The 22,701-nt window shown below is 42.1% G+C and overlaps 1 protein-coding gene across 1 annotated transcript in view; it reads right to left on the bottom strand.

The window, feature by feature from the left end:
* Positions 1-1,516: 1,516 nt before the first annotated feature.
* The window catches only part of smyd3 (SET and MYND domain containing 3), a 110,611-nt gene continuing 89,426 nt past the window's right edge, over positions 1,517-22,701 (bottom strand). Inside the window, exons 8-12 of the mRNA XM_026999906.2 lie at positions 18,977-19,087; positions 12,846-12,933; positions 12,123-12,297; positions 2,160-2,268; positions 1,517-1,757 (exon numbers count right to left, since the gene is read on the bottom strand). Of these exons, the coding sequence (XP_026855707.2) occupies positions 1,656-1,757; positions 2,160-2,268; positions 12,123-12,297; positions 12,846-12,933; positions 18,977-19,087 (585 nt within the window). The 3' untranslated portion in view covers positions 1,517-1,655. The remainder of the gene's footprint in view (positions 1,758-2,159; positions 2,269-12,122; positions 12,298-12,845; positions 12,934-18,976; positions 19,088-22,701) is intronic.

The raw sequence follows: 22,701 nt of genomic DNA, 5'->3' as shown, positions 1-22,701 counted from the left end.
TAATAACTATTAACGCTCTTTTCTTTTGCTTGAATCGTTGTGTAATTCCAGATGGTATATCATACATGAAGATGGATGTAAAAAGTGCCATTTTTATCACATTAGGCCACATATTAAACTAAAAGATCTACTTATAATGACCTAAAATATAAAATGATAAATGAGTCTAATCCTAATCTAATCCTGATTGGGGTGGAAAATGGCCAGCATCACACTTCATGTTGAGGAAATTAATACCACAATGTCAGTGTATTTCTGTCTTGTGGGAAAATGTGACAACCAGAATAAGAATTTGAATAACCCCAGATGGGTCTGATGTAAATAAAGAATGTTTTTGAAGTGGTATGATCTCCTTTTGACTAAATTTGCATACAACCAACACATCAAGATTATATAAACATCCATTTGGATTATCAATGTTGTAAAACCATTGTGGCACAGATCCTAGGTTAGAATGGTGGAAAGCCATACATATCCTTTTAAAATTGAAATCTGCACTCTGTATTTTTGCATTTTTGTGTCATTCTTATAAGAGCAGTGCAAGTGATCTTTGGAGCTTTTTTGTGCTAGAATGAGTGCTGATTCAGTACTCAGTATTTTATTGTGCTCTTCTCTGTAAAGTAAGTCACATCATGCACACAGCATGCACCCCTCCCCTTTAACCCCAGATGGGTACAGAGAGGCCAATGAAGAGTTGATGAGAGAAAGAATGAGAGCTGATAGCAAAGCATTGCACTGCAGCCTGCATTTAATAAAAAGCAGAACTCTAGATGAAACCTGCTTTATATTATTTTTCTAAATGAAAATGTTATATAAAATATCTTATAGAAATGAACCCAGATAGAGATACACACATTAGGTGTGTTTGGGAACTTACTGACTTAGAATATCTTTATTCACTTGCACCATCATTTAAATCAGCCAGATATGACATAATAGGAACAAACAAATGTGAATCTTGAGAAATGTTTGGAGACTATGAACTTGAGCAGTAGCTTTGGTGCCATGGTTCTTTTGTTTTGGAGCTGAACTGCTCCATCCTGCTTTCTGAACCAGAGCATCTGCAGGCAGTTCCACCTGGTCCATCAGTCCCTGCGGTCCACAGTGAAAACTGATGTCATCTTCAGAAAGAATGGGGTGCTGGACTGTGCTGGAGGAAAATCCTTCAGAGATGAGACTGCAGATAGGGACCAAGTACTAATCTCTAAGAATGAATGCTGTTCTCCCTACCCCTCTCATAGATGCTATCTTCATCTCAGAGCCTTAGAGAACTGTTTGCTTTAGTGCACAGAGCTGTTCAGAAGAGATTAAGTGCTATCAGATTCATAATACCAGTCAATTTGCATCCAACATCTCAGAGCTCAGTAGAAAATATGGAAAAACATCTAGAGAAAGAGCCTGCTGCTAAAAGGAATATTGGTTAATTGGTTAATGATACTAGATTATTACATTAATCTAATGATAGTAAATTATTACATTAATGTAATGTAATGCAAATCTGAGGAATGACATGACATAAGAGGAATATTTATACCTTTATTATGGAAATAGAATTGTACAGGAAAAAAGCAAATGCAAAAATTGTGGTGGGGTGTTAACAATAGTCGACGTGTGAAACATGGCAATAAAGAAATGAAGGGGTCAGCTGTACAAAACTAGGTCCTCCTCAGTTCAGCCTGAACCTCTGTCAGCTTCCTGCTGACTTCATTAAACAGGGGGTGCTCGGTCCCATGAGTCACCTTCATGACATCGTAAGCCTGAGAACAGAGGAGGGCATGGCCTAGTTAGATGCCTGTTATGAGTCCAAATGAGAGAGAAGAACTCTTGTTCAGGTTTCAAAATAGGCGCAGAGCAATTTGTGAGCACAATTTTGTTTAAGTCTGTTGGCAGGCAATAGCCTATTTCCACTGTGTTACAGGTGGCTTTCTGACTGAAAGCTCTCAGCATATTATATATACACACACACTTTTTTTTTTTTTAAAGATCTTAGCTTTATCTTTATCTTATGCAGGATGCTAAATAAAAGAGAAAAGTAAAAAGTGCCTTCAGAAAAGACAACAGAACCATTGGTTTTAGGGGACCTATCAAAAACTGAGTGCTCTGCTGTTCTGGGAACAGGCATAAAAAGGACCAGTGTCGATCCATCGCTTTTCCCAGACCTGCGTGAAGCTGTTTGAAGCTTCCTCCAGCCTGCCCAGGTAGTGCTGCAGTTTCCCCACCCTGAACAGCTCCACAGCCCAGGATGGATGAGGCTCAGCGTAGTGCAGCCTGCCGGAGAAAGCACACCAAATTACACACCCAAAGCTACTGACACAGGCACAGACAGACACCGATTACACACCCATGGGAACAGACATAGAAACTCATTACACACCTACAGCGACAGACAAAGACACCAATTACACAACGCACAGCCACAGACACCAATTCCACACCCACAGCTACAGACACAAATTACACTCACAGACACAGACACCAAATACACTTCAATGGCACAGACACCAATTCCATACCCACAGATACAAAGACACCAATTACACACCCACAACTACAGACACATCCACAGGTATGCACACCCACCCACCCACCTTTTGCAAGTCATGGACACACACACACACACACACACACACACACACACACCCTAATTACAAACCCACAGCAATGGACACACAAAAGTAATAGAGACAAATATGACAAGAAAACTGCTTGCATCAGCATATTCAGCATAAGGGTAACGGTTTTGCTATAGTGGGCCTCAGATGAAAACCATTTAGTTTATGCTTGACATTCATAAAAAAGAAAGATGAATGAATGAGTGAGAAAGAAAAAAGTGAGTGAGAGAGAGAGAGAGAGAACTGAGAAAGCAGAGTAGAACAAGTTGAAGAAAGATCTATACAGCTTATTGCTTATTTTTCTAATAAAAAGGAAGAGATGAACCATTCAGATCCATCATTCTGTAGCATGGTAAAAATAGATTTCTGGAATGTTCTGTGCAAGACTGCAGGGACATACAACAATCATAGTAAATGGTACTTAACAAATATCACCAAACGTTATATTAAAACATAACTGTAGCATTCCAGTCATAGCCTAAAGAGCTCTGTAGTTTCTCTAAACTTTATCAAAGCCAAAGTGTGCGCAACCAAAGCCCGAGTACATTTACAGCATTTAGCTGATGCTTTTTTATCCAAAGCGACTTACAATTATGACTGAGTACAACTTAAGCAATTGAGGGTTAAGGGCCTTACTCAGGGGCCCAACAGTGGCGGGGCTTGAACCAGCAACCTTCTAATTACAAGTACTTTAACCACTGAGCTACCATTGCCACCGAGTAGTTCTTATGGCTTCCAATTCTCAAATGCCTTCACATAAAAATAGAGAGACAAAAAAAAAACTCAAATAAGGCTTTGTCGGTCTGCTGATAGGAAATACTGAAACTGGCTACATCGCCTAGTAGATGGTCTTTCTACAGAGCTCTTTAGGCTATGACTGGAATGCTCCAGTTCACATGTTTCTCCGCTGCTGTGCTCTCTTCATTAGCTTCCAGTAGCTGCACGCATCAGATTTAAACCCTTGATGCTTGCCTACAAAGCCAAAAACGGACCAACCCCTCCATACACGAGGTCAACGGTCAAAGCCTGATCCGTACCTCGAGTACTTCAAACCTCAATACGGCTTGGCTTGAAATACCATACTTCAAATCTCATGGAAGACCAGCTTCCATGAACTTCCACTTGCTGTCCAGACAGCAGAGTCCCTTGCAGTCTTCAAATGCAGACTGAAGACCCATCTATTCATAGAATATTTAAATGACAACTGACCCTGCTCCTATACTGCCTAACTAAATTAGTACTTATTGTTGGGTATTGTTTTAATAAACTTATGTTGTCTAACAAACTCTAGTACTTATTGTTTATTGCACTTATCATTGTTTGTACAGGTATCAGCACTGATCCCTGTATTTCTACAGTATTCTAGTTCATTGGTATCTTAGACTGTAACCTACTGTACTGACTAGGACGTATTCTATGAGTAAATGACAAAGCACTTTTGTAAGTCACTCTGGATAAGAGCGTCTGCTAAATGTCTTTTTTAAGATGCTTAGGTTAAAATATAATGCAAACTTTGAATCTATAATCTTGCCAATCATAGAGTTTTAGATATAGATACTGAAATTAATACCTTAAACCCATGATTTCTATTTCAACATATGCCTCTCAGAAAACCAGCATTTAATTATTTTTTTGTATGTTTTGGTGCTGCATGCTTAACTTAAGTGAAGCACCGACAAAGGTGAGTACCTATTGACTAAAGAATAGGAACCAGAATGAGTTCCATCTGCTGTTACAGACAGTAGGAACATGGTCTCATGAAAATGGCAGGCAGCTCCATCTGATGCCCAGTGGACTGCTACCTCTTTCCTGTGCCAATAGAGCTGGCCCGGCCAATAAGCAACACTGGCTGTCTCTGTTGCCCTGGCAACAGCCTGAAGAGGGGCTGGGGGTGGGAGGGTTCTGTTAACACTTTCATTAGTGTTGGCGCTGCCTCCTTATTCATCTCCTCAGTGGATCATTTCCAAGAACAAAGCAACGCATGTGCTGTGATGGGACCTTTTTAAGAGAATATTAAATCACCATTTCTATCGTCTTCATAAACAGCAAGTTGGCTGGGGGCTGTAAAGATGTGCTTCACTCAGGAAAGACAAAAGCCCTTTATCACTCGTCTCCCTGACAGACAACTACAGCATATTACCGGCACCTCGGCAATCTAATCTGCCCTGGCAGCCGCTTAATAAGCGTTTCTTCCATAATAAATCTTTCTCTTGGAGAGGTCGTCAGATTGGGTGTCTGGAGGTTAATTGTTTTGCCGTTACTGTTCTTGAAAGAAAGTCTACAGTCTGATACTTCTGCCTAATCAAACATCTACCCAGAGGATCAGACTAAATAAACCTCTCAATGACTGTGTAGTGTGTACTCCATGCCCCACAATCAGCAAGGCATCATGTGTAAATTGTATGCATGCTACCAGAATTCTTTTTTTCCTCCATGCTGTTAAAGTGAAGTGTGATTAATATTTACTCTGACCAATGGCTGCCAGGTTGATGGGGAGGAGCCTGTGTAACCTAGCCATAGTTCCAGGTCGTGACCCTGATCCAGAGGAGCATGGGAACATATTTGATGGTCAGAGCAGTCCGGCTGACACACTGGGCCTGGGAGTCACCACACTGTTGTCCCAATTGTGCACTGCCACCTTCGTTAACCAGACCACCACTGCGGATCCTCTTCCTCATCAACAGACAGCTTTGATCACCATTCCTCTTAGTGTGCTGCAGCCCTGTCCTGCTGGCCTCTTCCTCCTCCTCCTCCCAGAGTCTCTGTGTGGGTCAAACTCCTACGGAGTGCTCTCTGTCTCACCAATGACTCGATGGGTCGCCTGACCCCAGTGCCGCATTTCTCTGAACAAACCTCTCCTTTTATCTCCACCCTGCTTTCAACTTGGATGTGTATTTCTAGCATGGGTAAAAAAAAAAAAGGTGAGCTTTTTAATGAAAGACCAGTATTGTGAGAGACTTTGCTTTGACTAGTCCTTCCTACACTGCTATACCTCCTGAATTCCAGGGAGCACTCCCAGGGTGTCAGTTAATGCACATTCTTATACACAAGTCAGTTTACATGCCTCACCTCAGGTATTACAATTTCCCAAATTATTGTCATCTGAACAGTGGTGTGAACTGCCAGCTCATACACACTTAAACCGCTCAGAAACGCTCATACCGCCAGCTAGACGTTTGGTGAGTGCTCTGGCTGGAATTCAGATGACCTTCCCATTTTCATTCTCTTGCTCACTCCTAACAGACAGATGTGAATACAGTAAAGGCTCCAACCTCGAGGAAGCTGTCAGAGCAGCCCAGCCATAAATGTGACACATGACTGTAATCATCTTGCAATCTTCTACACATCCATAACCTACACACTACAACCTATATGCGCCTTTTAACCACACGTCACACCAGAACACATTTTTCAAGTCATTGCTGGAAGTGAAGGACTAAATGTGTTTCCATCCTTTTGTCTGCTCAGGGAAGAAGGTGTCTGATGCTCTGAAAGGAGGATTTCTCAGGTTAATGCTAGTTATAGTGTATATGCTGCACCTATCCCCGTCAAGATTTAAATACCACATTTGAATTTGAACCAAAGAACGCCTACAGTGACAGCATATCTGCCCAGTTCTGTTCTAGACATGGGTATTGGGATTATATTTAATATATGAAAAGTAACATGAAATGGGTAACAATGGGAACTGATTTGGAATTTTTAAATAAACAAACAAACAGGAGATCAGCAGGCACATGGAGCACCTCCAGACTAGAGGATATGGGGAAAGGGAGGGCGTCTGCCTCTGTCACTGACACGGCAACATCTCTGCAGGCAAAATCGACAGGAGCACTGTGAGCAGAGGCCAGAGCAGGATAGAAGCATGCAGTGGGGCTCCATCAGGGGCTAAACAGCAGAAGTGCCCGAGGACCTGCAGACCTGCACTGAATCTTCTTTATCCACCTCTGCATGTAGTGGACTCATCCTGGTCAACGGACTGGAAACCAGTCAGGAAACAACAGCCTGTGTTTAGCTACAAAGTTACATATATGAGATTTGTGCAAACCCTAAGCATGCAAATAAACACACACACAGAGACACACACACACACACACACAGAAACACAGGTCTGCTTTTAAAGATACACTGTTCTGAAAAAATCTAAATTGCATTTGCCATCTGGTGCAAATGATCATGCAGGATGTTATTCATCATATTGGATGAAAATTTGCATGGTCAGTTTAAATGTTCTCAGTGAAGGGTTCCAGAAACACATGAAAATTTGTGGCTGTCTCTCAAAATACGTGGGAGAAAAGTGAAAGTTTTCCCCCCACAGAACCTATATTTTCACGCTGGAACAATGTGAAACTTCTAAGATACTGCAACACTAAAATATTGATGCTTAAGACGGGCTTCTTTTGCATATGGAATGTAAAGGAACAGTAACATCTGGCTTTTTCAATGCACAAAACAGACCGCACAAGGCAGTACTGTCTAACATACAAAGTTATAATGAACTTGCTTTAACCCTATCTGCTTTCACTAAACTAGTCTGCACTTGAGATTAAACATGCTAGCACTGGACACAAACTGTTGCATGTATTTTAACACACAAAATGCTCCTCTAAAGAGCTATTTAGGTTAAACATGTTTAATGCATCTGAAATGATTTCTGAACACATTGTTCGTTGGTGTAACACACCAGCACTGGAGCCGGGTGCCTGAGAACAGACAGGGATATATTAACATATATTAACTTATTATATCATTATATATTATTAACATATTGATAGAGTGCGCTGCCATTTTCTGAATATCTATTACAGAATGAGACCACCACACTTATACAAATTATATTTCATGACACAGTGAACATTCATTTAGCAGGGCTGTACTGGCCAGGGTTGGGACGTCTGTGTGACCGGGCTAATAACGCAACCGTGCTACTAACTTTGCATCTGTGCTTCCTGTTCCCATTACTATGAATCATCTCCAAGCTGAGAGGATGTTCTGACTGTGGCACATATTTCACCGGCGCTGTGGAGCCTGTGTAAAAGCGAGTTCTCAACTTTGCAATAAAGCACGAACATCTCGAATTGAAATGAAGGGACAATGTAACATCACAGCAGCCATGTCTTTACCCCATATTGTCTCTAAATTAAACAGAAAGTGTAAGAAAAGTGTGAATTACAACCACATGTGAATTAGTGTTACCATCTAATGAGCCCACACTCATTTAACACGTCTTTAATCATATATAATGCCTTTAATTATGCCCTAGCAGCAGATTGGTGAGGCCAGCCTTCAGAAACTGTGGCCTGCATTCCATTTCACTGGATTACCCAATTAGCCGCCTCCATTTACACACTCATTACAGGACAGTTTGTTTGTCTGTAAGGAAGTGTGGGACTGACCTGTTGGTGGAGCGGGAGGGTTCATAAGGACTGACCTTCACACAGCAGAAAACTCCAAAACAAGCCACAGAATCTGTATGCTACTAGCAGTACAGATACTACACATCGCAAACCCTTCATACTGAGTATTCCTACCTCCAATCTGCAAAGTAGATCCTTTATTAAACAACTAATGATAGTTACTAATGACATTGAATTTTATAAAACTTCAAAAGTCCAGTATTCAAAGGAGTAACAACCACATCTGAAAACACTAAAAAAATGTCGCACGCGCGCACGCGCACACACACACACACACACACACACACACACACACACACACACTTTCAGCTGCCATGGTTGTTCCTACCACCCCTGATGCCCTGTGACCACCACCCTTCCTCCAACCAACTACTTCTCCGTTGCCCTTGACAGACGTTCTCGTGCAAAATAGGTTTTGGACAGACGTATACCATCAAAACCAGACAAGGACTTCTAGAAAACCGGAATAGACATTCATTGCTTATTTCTTTATTGTTAATATTATTATTTCCCCTCACTATTTATTTTAATCATTTTCTTATATTGTCTGTTGTTGGTCAAGACCCTTTGTGTCTTGGTTCTTCATCATGCTCTAGATGTTTTTCCTTGCCACTGTTGCCCTTGGCTTGCTCACTGGAGGCTTGGACTCAAACATGTGCTTTGTGACTATGGTAGTTGTAAAAATGCTAAATAAATACATTTGACTTCATGTCTCTCTCACTTACTCACAGACACACACAAACAGTAACACCAGTGTAAATGCAGAGGGATAAGCTAAATAGTGTTGGCTATAAGTGGACATCTAGGATGAAGAAATAGCAAGCATAGAGAAAACGCTTGATGATTAATCTGTATTCATTTTAGTTGTCACACATGATGAACAGTGTGAGTTCAATGGAGCTCACAAGCAGCATTTTTGTTGATGATGCAACAAAGCGAAATGCTTTTATTTTGTCAGAAGTGAATCAGTAGGCACTTCTGTTCTTCCTGAAGAGGAATGGCCTAGTCCAAACCCAACCCTTAAGATATATGCCTTTAAAGAACGCCAATTAAAACCTAAATAGTCTCATATTTAGGTTTTATTTCAACCACAGGTAGGTCAAAAGGGCATTTAACCCAAAGCTGTGCACTCTCCATGGCAATAATCACATTGAGATATCAGATTGTTATAAAAAAAAAATTATTTTATTCCTAGATTAAAGAGGAGTTCAAAGAAGAGTGTAAAGCACTTTTCATAAATAATGAATGATGAAGTGCAATATTAACTTAGCAATCAAATTAATTATTGTGAATCAAACTCTCTCTGAATAAGTTAAGCGTTGAGAGCAATTCTAGTCAAACACCCAGACCGACCTCACTAGGAGAAACAGAACAAAACATGCACTAGCTGGAAGCGACAGCAGATAAAAAGACAGAAATATTTAACAAATATATAGTGTTTTTGAGTTTTTAAAATATGCATTTTCAAAATAACAGTGAAATGAAGAAAAGGAGCCAAAGATGATTGGTCAGGCGACTTGGCCCTGTGTATGAAATGAAATGTCTACTTTGTGGGTGCTCCAACTGCCACCAGTATCACTTTCCAAAGCCCTTGAAAGCTGGAAGAGGAGAGGAGATGATGGGGAGATGAAGGTGAGATGATGGGGAGATGAAGGTGAGATGATGGGGAGATGAAGGGGAAACTGCAAAAACTGGAACACTGCTAATAATTGCCTGTGCAAAGGCCGCATGGTCAACCAATTTCAGAAAAAAATGGTAAAATTAACCCAAACCATGAGAACCATGAGAAACGGTGAACAGAGCTGTAAAGGAATTCCCACATGTGCGTGTGCACTTGCCCACAGGGAAAAGCCTCTTTAATGTACATGCCAGCTTGGTTTCACTAAGTGACATGCATATCTATTGCTCTGGGTGGAACACTGATTGGGTTGACCCTGTGAGTGAGCAGTAGGATCCTCAGAACAGCTCTGCAGGCAGGGGGCAGGTGGGCAGGGCAGCAGTCAGAGATCCCAGGAGGAGAGTTGTAGGGCTGCGTGTGAATGAGGGCAGGCTGGATGCCATAGTCATGCGAAAGAGGAGGTGGAGCTCTGAGGGGAACACCTGGCCCCTCACCTGGCAGCCCAGACAGACAAACAGAGGCAGAGTGAAGATCAGTGTTGACAGGAAGCAATTCTGTTCAAAAAGCTCTGACAGCTAAGTGACGAGAGATCTTTGCGAAAGCAATAATTACCTGCATGACTACAAAGGATAAGACTCTGTGTAAGACTGTGTGTTTGTTTGTGTGCATAAGTGTGTACCGTGCATTGACCCTATACAGCAGAGGAAATACTACAGACGCGCTGATTACCAACATCCACAGAAATCAACCAGTAATAGTTCTATTGTCTCACCCTCTGGACCAGCCTCTACTGGCACAACAAACTCTCGTCTTACGTGCGCGCCACGGAGATACATGGAGATGGACACAGAAGGCTGTGTAAGACCAGGTACATATTTAACACATGCTGGCATCTGAAGGCATCTGAACAAGCATGCACAAACATATATAGTGTCCCCTCTACTCATTTCCTCCACTGCAGAATTGATCCGGAATTCCTAGAGCTTTACAAACTCACATCCGCAGCAGTTCAAGTCAATAATCCCATAGTCTGAAGGCGGGTTTGCAGGTTTACCCCCCACCCCACCCCCAATTTGCCACTGTTGGGCCCCGGACCAAGGCCCTTAACCCTCAACTGCTCAAGTTATATTCAGTCCTAATTGTAAGTCGCTTTGAATAAAAGCATCAGATAAATGCTGTAAATGTAAATAAATGTCACAGATTAAGAGTGGACACAGAGACTCATGGGGAATGGTGCTGCCCTGCAGGATCTACTGGAGTTTTAAAGAAGCTGACCAAGTCCAAAAAACAAACAAAGCAAACTGAGCAGCTAATATGTGAAACTTCATTGTGTGATTCTCTGGTCTACAAGTTGCATCCACTGCCGTGGGAAAACAAAAATGAAGAACGTGAAAGGTTGGATTAAGAGCCTGTGGAGCATTGTGGTTCTGCCCTTTCTAAATGACTTCATCTTCACCTGAGCGGAGGAGCTAACCAAGCTCATTCGCTAAAGGTCATACATGAGCTCATTTACAGCACAATCACAAGTAACACTAAACTTAACCCCCCCACACCATACGCATTTTAACACCTACCATACCTACATTAATCCAGACATGGAGGTTAAGGTAGGGATTTAGGTGGGTAGGGTCAGGGTTAATGTGGAGATTAATATGGGTATAATCATGCTAGTGTTTTTTTCAGTCATGCTTGCGTTACCTTCCACCACACGCACCTTAACCTCCACCACACCCACGTCAACCTCCACGTTAGACACCACCACACCCACCTTAACCTCCACCACACCCACCTTAATCTCCACGTTAACCGCCACCACACCCAACTTAACCTCCACATTAACCTGCAGCATAACCTCCCCGTTAACCTCCACCACACCCACCTTAACCTCCACATTAACCCCACCACACCCACCTTAATCCACACCAAACCCACATGCACCTTGATTTCAATATATTCCTCAAAACCAAATCCTTCTAGCTTTTAGGATAACATGGATTTGATTCCTTTAACAACTTTATAACTAATTTGAAAACCTCTTTAATAACACTAACTGATTAACTGTTATCACAAAGAAGCTGAAAGGTACCATGATGTATACTGGCATGATAACCTCATGCAGAGATAAGATGCTATGAAAAATGTATAAAGGGTACCAGAACTGTTTTAACACTATTCTCAGAGAAAGTACCATGCCAACTGCAGGGTGTGAATTAAAGGTGAATTAAAGAGTGTGAAAAAGAGTCACACCAAGGCCGTGCCAGATCTGCATGCTGTCAGATCTGTTCTGACACATCTAAATTGGGCATCAGAAGGTTAGGCTTTGTGGGAGCTGATACTGCAGCAGGACTTATCACTTTACTCGTTAAACTTCTAACTGCATTACGCAATGGTTTCTAGAGAAACCTGGAAATGCAGACTATGAGAGAAGATAGGCCCAACAGAGAGACAGAAATGCACAGACAGCCCGAAACGCACCTGTAAGGTCCCAGGGTCCTGTTCCCATACTCCAGCGCAGCCTCATATTGGTCGAGACTAATGCAGGCATCCATGGCCATGTCCAGCAGCCTGAGTAGGTAGACATTTGTATCTGGGACAGCGTGCGCATGCCGGGCTAACAGGATCTGGCTCTCCTTCTGCAGCTCCTCCCACTCTAGCGTTTAGGTGCAGTTAAGGATACACTTGAAAATAAGTGGAGAAGGATTAAGATACAGAGCCATGAGTGCTTTCATAAGGCCCACATGAACGCCTCAGGGGGCAAGACAACAGGGCTGCGCTTTATACCCTTCCAAAGTCTGGCATGGCTGGAACAACACATGTTGCTCAGTAACAGACGAGGGAAGATGCCACTGGCTGTTTCTTTCATTCTGCCCCTTTGTGATCTTACAGAGAAGATTCTCAAGGTAGAGAGAGGGAGGGAGAGAGAGAGAGAGAGAGAGAGAGAGAGAGAGACAAATTGAGATAGATATGAGAGAGAGGGGGAGATAAAGTGACACAGAGAGACCACTTGCTGTATCTCCCTCAATCTCTGTCAATTTATCTGTTTTAGAAAGAAAGAAACAAGTGGCACCTTTTCCAAAATAAATGTGGCACCTTAGGCTAATAGACAGACAGACAGACAGACAGCTATGTTCATGTGGTCTTAAGCTTTATAAGCCCACCCCCTGTTCTGCCCTATTGCAGCTCTGCTCTGAAGGATGCGGTGTTCAGTTCGTAGATGCTCCAGGTGAGGAAGGGCGTCTCGGATGATCATCCATGCGGTCTTGTCCCCAGCCAGCATGTGAGAGTCCTGCTCACAAATCAAACCACACAAAAACAGCTTAGTAAACTGAGCCTAACCTTTTTATAGCAAAGCTTTTTATAAAACCCAATAGCGATTCAATTGTATCATCATACATCAAGCTAATATGACATAATTCTTACAACTTACAAATCTGTTAAATGTGTCCAAAGATATACTGATTACATATCACTGGTATAAACACAAGGACAATGAGAACAATAAGACATTTTTTTTCATTATTTGCTCGCCCAATCACAGCTCATACTGGGCACTAATCCCTAATGTGCATCTCCTTCCTCTCTCAGAATTGATCCCATCCTTCCAAGATCCAACTCTAACAGTATTCCCATCCTAACCAAGAACCAACTGTAACACTGATCCCATCTTCCTCAGTAACTAATTCTAACACTATCCCCATTCTATACAAAAACAAACTGACACTATCCCCAAACTTTCCCAGAAGTGACTGCATTCTGCCAGAGATCTCCACTAAATCTCATGGCTTGTAGTTTGCATATGAAGCAAGAATGGATGATCAGTTACTGTAAACACAGATGGAACCATGTGTCAGAGCTGAGAAAAAAAATCACAGCACATCACTGCGCTGCCCTTTAATGGAAAAATTTAACCGAAAGGAGGTCAGAAAAGACATTTGTGGTCAAAAGAGACAAATAATACCTGGGAATGCATAGAATTTCTGCTTACTGCAATACCTAGGTGAAGTAGATGTGCACACACTAGAACATCTGCTGGTCTTACTCAGAGCCCAGGGAGGGTTGTCTCGATGATTACTGAACCTACTGCATACGCAGAAGACCGCTGCTTTGAGTGGTTTGCAATGCAGGAGAACTACCCCGTAGAGGTTAACAATGTCTTGGAGATGACCTATTCAGAAAAGCTTAGCTCATTTCTGCTCTGCCCAGTTACTTCAGCACAATAAGGAAGTTCGAAACTGCTCAGAGCTGGAATAACCACACAGTTGTTTTTTGTTTGTTTTTTTCCCTTTCAAGATAATTTTATGAGCTGGTCCTTCAGAGAAGACATAAATTATGGTCATTCAGACACTGGCCTTCTGATTGCAGCCTGAAATCTTGGATAAGCACGAGCATGTTCTGGCATGACACAGTGCGCCATCTCCAACTGATCAGACCTGAGCACCTCATCTGACTAACCAAAGACAATATACAATGAACAAAAGAAGGTCCAGACACATCCAGGGGAAAATCCTACTGATGAACAGGAATCTTTCATGCTAACTGGATACTACTGACTGTTCCACAGCATGAGGTAGCATTAAGTGCCAGCATAAAGATGGGATGGGAGTTTTCACACATATGTCACACTGCACCTACTGCCCACAAAGAAACACAAAAGCCATAAGGATTGTGAATCAATGGGCATAGTTAGAGCTAACTGACATTCTTCAGGCTTTCTGAAGAGCCTGCTAGGAGTCCTAACCACAACCTCTTAGGCACTATAGTCGAAACCTTAGAGGTTTGTGGCAGAGAGATGAACGGATACATGAACGGACCAAACTATATCCAGATTTGCAGACCACAGAAACAAACCAGCCCAATTTGAGTTGTTAAATGTGTACCGTGACAGTTCCGTGTGAAGTAGAGCAGGAGTGCTGAGTAGTTCCTTCACTGCAGAGCCTTAGAGATGAGGCGTTCATCTGCAGACTGCATCTCCAACATAACAAGCCCAGAACACCTTTCACAGTTTCATATTGTCTTTAAAGTGCTACATGCATATATTTGACTGTGCGTGTTTCCTTAGCTTAATATACTCAGCCCATCAAGCTTCTGCCAGCAGAAGCACGGAGACAAAAAAACCCCCAAAAAAGCAGTGCAGGCTGTACTCGATCCGTATCCGAGCCGAACGTGGCCAGGGCAAGGTCAATCTGTCAATCACACAGACCCCTCCTCTGCTCTGGACATGCATGGAGATGATTTGTTAGTGATTAAAGATGCTTCAAAACTCCAACCCAACAAAGCTCACCTCTCCCTGTTGCTCCCTCCATGGAAATGTGAGCCAATCATTTCACAGCCTTACATCAGATTTTATTTCGCATTCCAAAGAAATCTCTATGGCTGTCACACAGTTTGAAAGCATGAAATTATGATTCTAATTGCCACTTGTACAAAAGGGGACTGTCCCAGAAATGAACACTTCGCCATTATTTGCCCTTCTGACAGAAGCAGCCGTTCTCCTGTTTAAAACGAATAGCTTAATTAGCGGGTAGAAGCGATGCATCAAATTATCTCTCAGAAGGCTCATTATTTAGTCATTGTTTGCCATTGTGTGAAGACAATAATCAAATGACTCATTACAATGCTAATTATAGATCATGGATTGTGTCAGGAACAGAGGGGGCTTATGAGGACTGGTGCCTGTGGGTCACCAAAATGTGTGCCATTCAATCGTGTAGAATCTCAGCATGGCGCATGGAACAGAAATGACCACACAGGGCACAAGAACAGGAGTGCGGCGTAAATGGCACTAATGCAGAAGAACAGAAAGTCTGGTCTCAGCAATGAGCAAATGACATCATCTCAGCAATGAGCAAATGACATCATCTCAGCAATGAGCAAATGACATCATCTCAGCAATGAGCAAATGACATCATCTCAGCAATGAGCAAATGACATCATCTCAGCAATGAGCAAATGACATCATCTCAGCAATGAGCAAATGACGTCCAGCATGGACTCATCCGGAAGATAAGAGTCTGGCCTGGATGGTGGATTCACCCGGAAGGTAAGAAAATGGCCTGGACGTTAGGGAAAATGGTGCCACTGCCTCATATAAGATATGTTTCCAAAAGAACCAAGTCAACCCATCCATAGAGAGACAGATGATGGAGAGACATAGAGAGAAACAGAGAGAGAGAGAGAGAGAGAGAGAGAATATCAGGGAAACACTTCATACTTCAAATTAGGGACACAAACAGAAACCTGTACAGATTACAATTACTTACAACTGGAACTCTTCAAACAGTCCAGCAGTCAATGAAATGAGAGAGAAATAATGCAGCACATTCTATGCAATTGAACGTCAAATTCACATTCAAATACCAATTCAAATTTGGCTCAAATTATTTCAGTCTGTTACAGATCCGATTCGGCTATGTGGTTGTGAGGTGTCAGGTCACTCTAAAATCAAAATTTTGAAAAATGTAACACCCAGATAAAATTACGCACAATGATTTGTAAAATAGTCTGAAAGTCCACAGGAAAACAACATATACCTGAATTTGGCCAATTTCCACTATTATGCAAAATTCAAAAAAGGATTATTAAACACTGGCTACACTCACTTAAAAATAGTGACCCCACTACTACCACTACAAAGCCCTGCAATGCCAAGAGCGGAACAGAGTCTCCTCCCACAGCTCGGCCTAACACCGAGTTCATTAACATTGTTCCACATCAGGACCAGTGTGAAATACAATCATTCAATCACACCAAACCCAATTATAACACTTCAAAAAGAAAGCTCTCTCACCCATTAACACACACAAACACAAGAACAAAGCAAGATGCAGTGCTATCTGGCCTTAAAACAGCAGTATAATGTAGCAAACTGCCTGCTCACAGTGACTGATATTGAACACAGAACCAGATAGACAAAGTACACTCAGTGAACACAGCCTGGCTATCCAGACCGGCCGATATAAGAAATAATGGCTGCCCAGAGAGGAGAGACTCTGCCAGCAGTGCAGACACTGCAGAGAGAGAGCTGCACTCTCTCACTGAATGTGAAACATTCCACCAAATACACCCATACGTCACAAAATATGAGATACACCCCAACTTGAAGTGTCCATCAACACACACACACACGTGACAGTATTGCTGTTTGTAAACACCTTTATATGTTTTATATATTTCTTTAGAAATATTTATATGATCATTCCAATAAAGCTTACTGTATTGACTCAGAGAGACACACGAGAGAGACGGTCAGTGAAGAGGTCGGCAGAGAATACTGTGGAGACTTAACTGACATTTCTTGAGTGTGTTGAAGTTTCCCACAAACTGTCCTGGTATCAGTGCACTCTTGTCCATGCATGTGTGCAGTGCTGGCACTTAGACTGACACTTCAGCAGACAGCCAGTGATGAGTCACAAGCTCCCCTCTAACAGGAAACATTCACACAGTAATAGCTCACCTTTCATTTACCCCTACCTCAGTACACACATACACACACACACACAGACACACATACACACACAGACACACACACACAGACACACACACACAGACACACACACACAGACACACACACACAGACACACACACACAGACACACACACACACACACACACACACACACACACACACACACACAGACACACAAAGACAACTATTGTTGGAGTGAGGGAACAGATGAAGTATTACACATCCTATGCATTCCTCAAAACCACAACAGGAGACTAAAAAAATGACACATTCGCTCTAAGCACCATCTAAAATGCCTTTAATGTCTTATAATGAATAAACATTACTAGCATTAACAAAAGGTCAGATTCAGGGAGAGCCATTACCTGAAGCTCCTATGACCTTATTCTGAACCTTAAGCTTCTTTACTTTAGAACACACCTTGAAACTTCTCTGAGTTTAGTTTGAACCTGGAGCTTCTCTGACATTATTCTGCACCTGAAGCTTTTCTGACATTATTCTGAACCTGAAGCTTCTCCAGCATTGTTCTGAACCTGAAGCTTCTCCGGCATTGTTCTGAACCCGAAGCTTCTCTGGCATTGCTCTGAACCCGAAGCTTCTCTGACTTTATTCAGAAGCTGATTCTGAAGTATATTTGACATTATTCTTTTCATGTATATATCCACTGTCTTAGATGATTCAGAATGAAGCAGCGAGAACACCAACTCTCATCTTCAGCAGAATGCTTAAAGCATATCATCTTTACCTTCTTGCTTGCATGTCTTGTTCCTTTCTCCCTCCTCTCTCTCTCCACCCCTTGGTCACTATCTCTAACCCACCCCCCAGACAGTGCAAGTAGGCAGGCCTCTAATCTATCCCTTGCCAGTGAAGACTGGTTGCAGTAACTGGGAGGGCAATGGAGGATCAAACAGCAGCGGAGTGAAGCAGATCAATAGTACAGCCAAGCAGAGCCACAATAGCAGCCTCCTGTGGCCAGTGATCTTCCAGCAACTGGGAGTGTGAGAATAAACCAGAGTTTTTGGACCTGACTTTTGGTCTAGTCCACTCATGACGTGTAGATTTCCGAGCCCTGAGTTGGATCTCTTGGACATATCTGCTCTGAGAAAACGTCTACCGTTTTAACATAAAAGCCAAAGCATGAGGGTACCTGTCTGAAATTGACAACAAGCAGGATCGTTAGTAGTACCAGCACAACAGAGCCGCTGCAGTGAACACGACCCTCCTAGCTGCTGGGAGAGGAACAGAACATTCCACCTTTCTGTGCTCTAAGGCCTTGACTGAGAGTACTAATCCTTAGGTGCTGATGAGGACAGGACAGCGGACAACGGAGCGCAGGAGGGATTCAGCATGACGGAAGTAACAGAGAGGAAAACGCACACACATACACGCGCGCACGTTTCTCCAGTACCCACACTTTTCTCTCATAACCCACACTTTACTTCAGTTTTGCACAGTGGCCACGGTCCTGACGTGTTCCCGTCAGCATGGTAATGATTACAGAGGACAGGTTGTCAAGGCAGAAGGGGTGGGGGAGGGGCTGCTTAATGACAAATCATGATGCCTCAGAAAGAGAACAACAAAGAAAGGGAAGAGAGGGGAGAGAGAGAGAGAGAGAGAGAGAAAGAGAGAGAGACAGACAGAGAGAGAGAGACATATAAAGTGTGTGTATTTGTGTGCGTTATAAAGAGGATAGACAGTTGGATAGACAGTGAACAAAAACAAACCCTCACACAGAATCAGGACTGACAGAGAGAGCCAGCATGGTGAAACAGATATTAAAAAAACAAGGCTATAAACGAAAAAGGTGAGGAGGAGCTATAAGAAGGGTGACAGGATGGCAGAGGCGTCTTGAGGTGTGTACTTACACTGTCCTCCCTGTTACAGCGCTGACACTGGCACAGGAAATGATACTGCTGCTGAAGATGAGCCTGTCTCTCCTGACCGGGGGCAAGAACATCTGTGTAGCTGATAGTCAGCTAGAGAGGGGACACACAAACAGAGAGAGAAAAACACTCCTACAGACATCAGTAGACCTACAGATCAAGCCTTTGACAGTAGCACAGTAGATTATGCTATCAGACCATATCCCAATAACAGCATACTTTTGTCAAGTTTCTGTTAGTCAAAGTCAAATCAAATGTATTTATAGCGCTACAACAGATGCTGTCACAAAGCAGTTTTACAAATGCTCAAGTCCAAGCCCGAGCAAGTCAAGGGCAACAGTGCCAAGGAAAAACTGCAGAGAGAATGAGATTATTAGAATAAAAGTTGTCCTTCTACCTTTTTCCTGTTTCTGAATTGCCGCAGTGTTCCCTTGTGTTTTGTGTCTGTTTTAGCCTTAGTTAGCATCCCATGTTATTTCTGCTAATTTCCCATGTCTATATTACACGCCTCTCTGCGCTTGCATCCTGCCTCTCGCCTCGTCCCTGCTATAACATTACACCCTTTCTTGACTCATTTCTCTCACGCACCTTCCCACGAAACAGGGAGGGAAAAAACACAACTCTGGAGAACTTAACCTGCATCTGAGAGTCTGTAGCACGAGTGACTGTAAATAAAAACCGAACAAACAATACACAATCTGACCAATTGTGAATTGTGAATTGTTTGATCAGGACTTCAAAAGACATGAGAAAAGAGCTCGGAAGATTATTTAACCACCCGAAAACACTGATGAACAGGAACAGCTTACAATAACAAGCTGTTCAGACAAGCAAATGAATGACAGTGGGTTTACATAAAGTATAGTGCAAATTAAAACACGATACGTTGCAGAAGAACAGAAAACATGACATGTTGAAGAACATATTAACATCTTGCCCCTTCTTTAATGAGTAGGCTGTGTGTGTGTGTGTGTGTATGCTGAAGTGTTTTTTCCTGAGCCTCCCATCATTTTAAAATAATTAAAAACAAGTATTTCAACTGAAAGCTCAGGTAATATATTACTGCTCATCTCATTCTTACTGGACTCGCATTCTGTTCGTTGTCATGGAAACGTGTACACCAAGTGGTGCTCTACACATGGGCATAATTTTGGATCCGATTACATGTAGTGCGTATGTAAACTGAGATCTTCATCAGATTGTTGTGTAGAGTGTGCATATAAACAGATCAGTCTTAATCTATAATTGAAATGAATTCAATTGGATTGGCAAAAATCTTTGCATGTAAACATCACTCCTGACAGGCTGGCAGTCATAGATAGACCTGCTGCCCAGAGAGGACAGGCTGTGCTAGTACTGCCACCTGGGAGTGCTGGAGACAGAGCTGCACTTCCTGACCAAGTCTCCCAAATATACTGTGTGCACAATTATTAGGAAAGAGAGTATTTTGACCATATTATAATTTTTATGCATATTTTCCAACTCCAAGCTGTGTAAACTTGAATGTTTATTGGATTTAAGCATATCAGGTGATGTGTATTTGTGTAATGAGGGAGGGTGTGGCCTAAGGAGATCAACATCCTATATCAAGGTGTGCATAATTAATTAGGCAGCTTCTTTTCCTCAGGCAAAATGGGCCAAAAAAAGAAATTTAACTGACACTGAAAAGTCAAAAATTGTTTTGACAGATGCAGCACTCTTAAAATTGCTAAAGATATTGGTGTGTGATCACAGAACCGTCAAATATTTTGTTGCAGGTTTGCAAGAAACGTGTTGAGAAAAAAAAAAGATGTAAATTAACTACCAAAGATTTCTGAAGAATAAAATGTGAAGCGACCAAGAACCCATTATCCTCCAGTGCGGTCATATTTCAGAACTGCAACCTACCTGGAGTGCCCAGAAGAACAAGGTGTTCAGTACTCGGAGACATGGCCAAGGTAAGGAAGGCTGAAACCAACCGCCACTGAACAAGACACATTAGCTGAAACGTCAAGAATGGGCCAAGAAATATTTGAAGACAGATTTTTTGTACTGATGAGATGAGAGTGAATCTTGACGGACCAGATGGATCGACCTGTGGCTGGATCAGTAACAAGCACAGAGCTCCACTTCTACTCAGACACCAGCAAGGTGGAGGTGGGGTACTGTTATGGGCTGGTATTATTAAAGATCAACTCCATTTCAGGTTGAAGTTGGACTCAAAATCAACTTCTAAACCTACTGCCAGTTTTTAGAAGACACTTTCTTCAAGCAGTGGCACAGGAAAAAGTCTGCATCTTTTAAGAAGACCATGATTTTAATGCAGGACAATTCTCCATCGCATGCATCAAAGTACCCCACTGTGTGGCTAGCCAGTAAAGGCCTTAAAGATGAAAGAATAATGACACGGCCCCCTGCCTCACCTGACCTGAACCCTATTGAGAACTTGTGGGTCCTTCTGAAACGGGAGATTTACGGTGAAGGGAAACAGTGCAGCTCTCTGAACAGTGGCTGGGAGGCTGTGGTTGCTGCTGCACAAAAAGTTGATCATCAACAGATTAAGAAACTGACTCCATGAATGGATGGCTTATGACCTTTATTGAAATGAAAGGTGGCTATATTGGTCACTGATTTTTATTTATTTATTTATTTTAAATATCAGAAATTTATTTGTAAATGTTGAGTTGTTTGTTATTCTCACTTGACAAAATAAACAAGATGAAAAACAAATGAAATGGGAAAATGTCTATTTTTCGCTTAGTTGCATAATTCTGCACACTAATAGCTGCCCAGTAATTATGCCCACTGTAACGGTGAGCGGTAAGGAGGCGGACGCATGTGCGGAGAAGAGCGAGATTTATTAAGGACAAATCCAGAGTCGTAGTCGTAAGGGTAGTCCAGGATCATAGCGCCAATACGGACAGCTTTGGAATACATGAGAAAAACAAGGGCTAGGAAACACAAACCAAAATCACACAAAGGCAAACAGGCTATAAGAAAAGTCACTAGGAAGAACTCAGACTAAGAAACACAAAGGCTAGGATCAATACGTACAGAAACATACAGGCATCCAATACAGTCAGTACGACCACACAAACGCAACGAACAGCCAAAACAAAGGGAAGCAGACATGGTTTAAATACATAAAGGTAACAAGGTAGAAACGAGGGACAGGTGTGAGCAATCAAACAAGGGGCGGAGAAAACGAAACTACAGCCTGGAACTAAAATACACCAGACAAGGAAAACATGGAACATGGTCGCTGGGAGGGACTAACCGTGACACACGCATAAATATTCTCCTAAGAAAGCCAAAACTTCACTTTTACTTTCTTAAATATTCAGGTTTGAGGTTTATTAACATTTTTGGATTGACTCAGAGCACTGTAGTTGTTCAATAATAAAATGAATCCTCAAAAATACAACTTGCCTAATAATTGTGCACACAGTGTATGAATTAACTACAAACCCATTCTATAAGAAGACATAATAAAATAAGAACATCTGAGGTGTCTGGTAGCAATAGATAGCAGTAATAAACAAAAGCAGCCCTGTAGACTGGGAGAGCAGAGAGGTTTGCTGTGTCTTAGCCTAAGGGGCAACCAGTAGTTCTTATATCCCCCCTCCAGCTGGTCAGTATGGTTCATTGTTAATCTTTTTTTTTTCGTATTGTAGATAATAGATTTTGCTTTTTTACACTTCATATTTCCCCTTTATTATGTTCTTTAT

The sequence above is a fragment of the Electrophorus electricus genome, chromosome 13, assembly GCF_013358815.1.
Source record: "Electrophorus electricus isolate fEleEle1 chromosome 13, fEleEle1.pri, whole genome shotgun sequence".
Classification (NCBI taxonomy): domain Eukaryota; kingdom Metazoa; phylum Chordata; class Actinopteri; order Gymnotiformes; family Gymnotidae; genus Electrophorus; species Electrophorus electricus.
The sequence above is the reverse complement of the archived record's forward strand: the minus strand, read 5'-3'. Positions and strand labels throughout refer to the sequence as shown.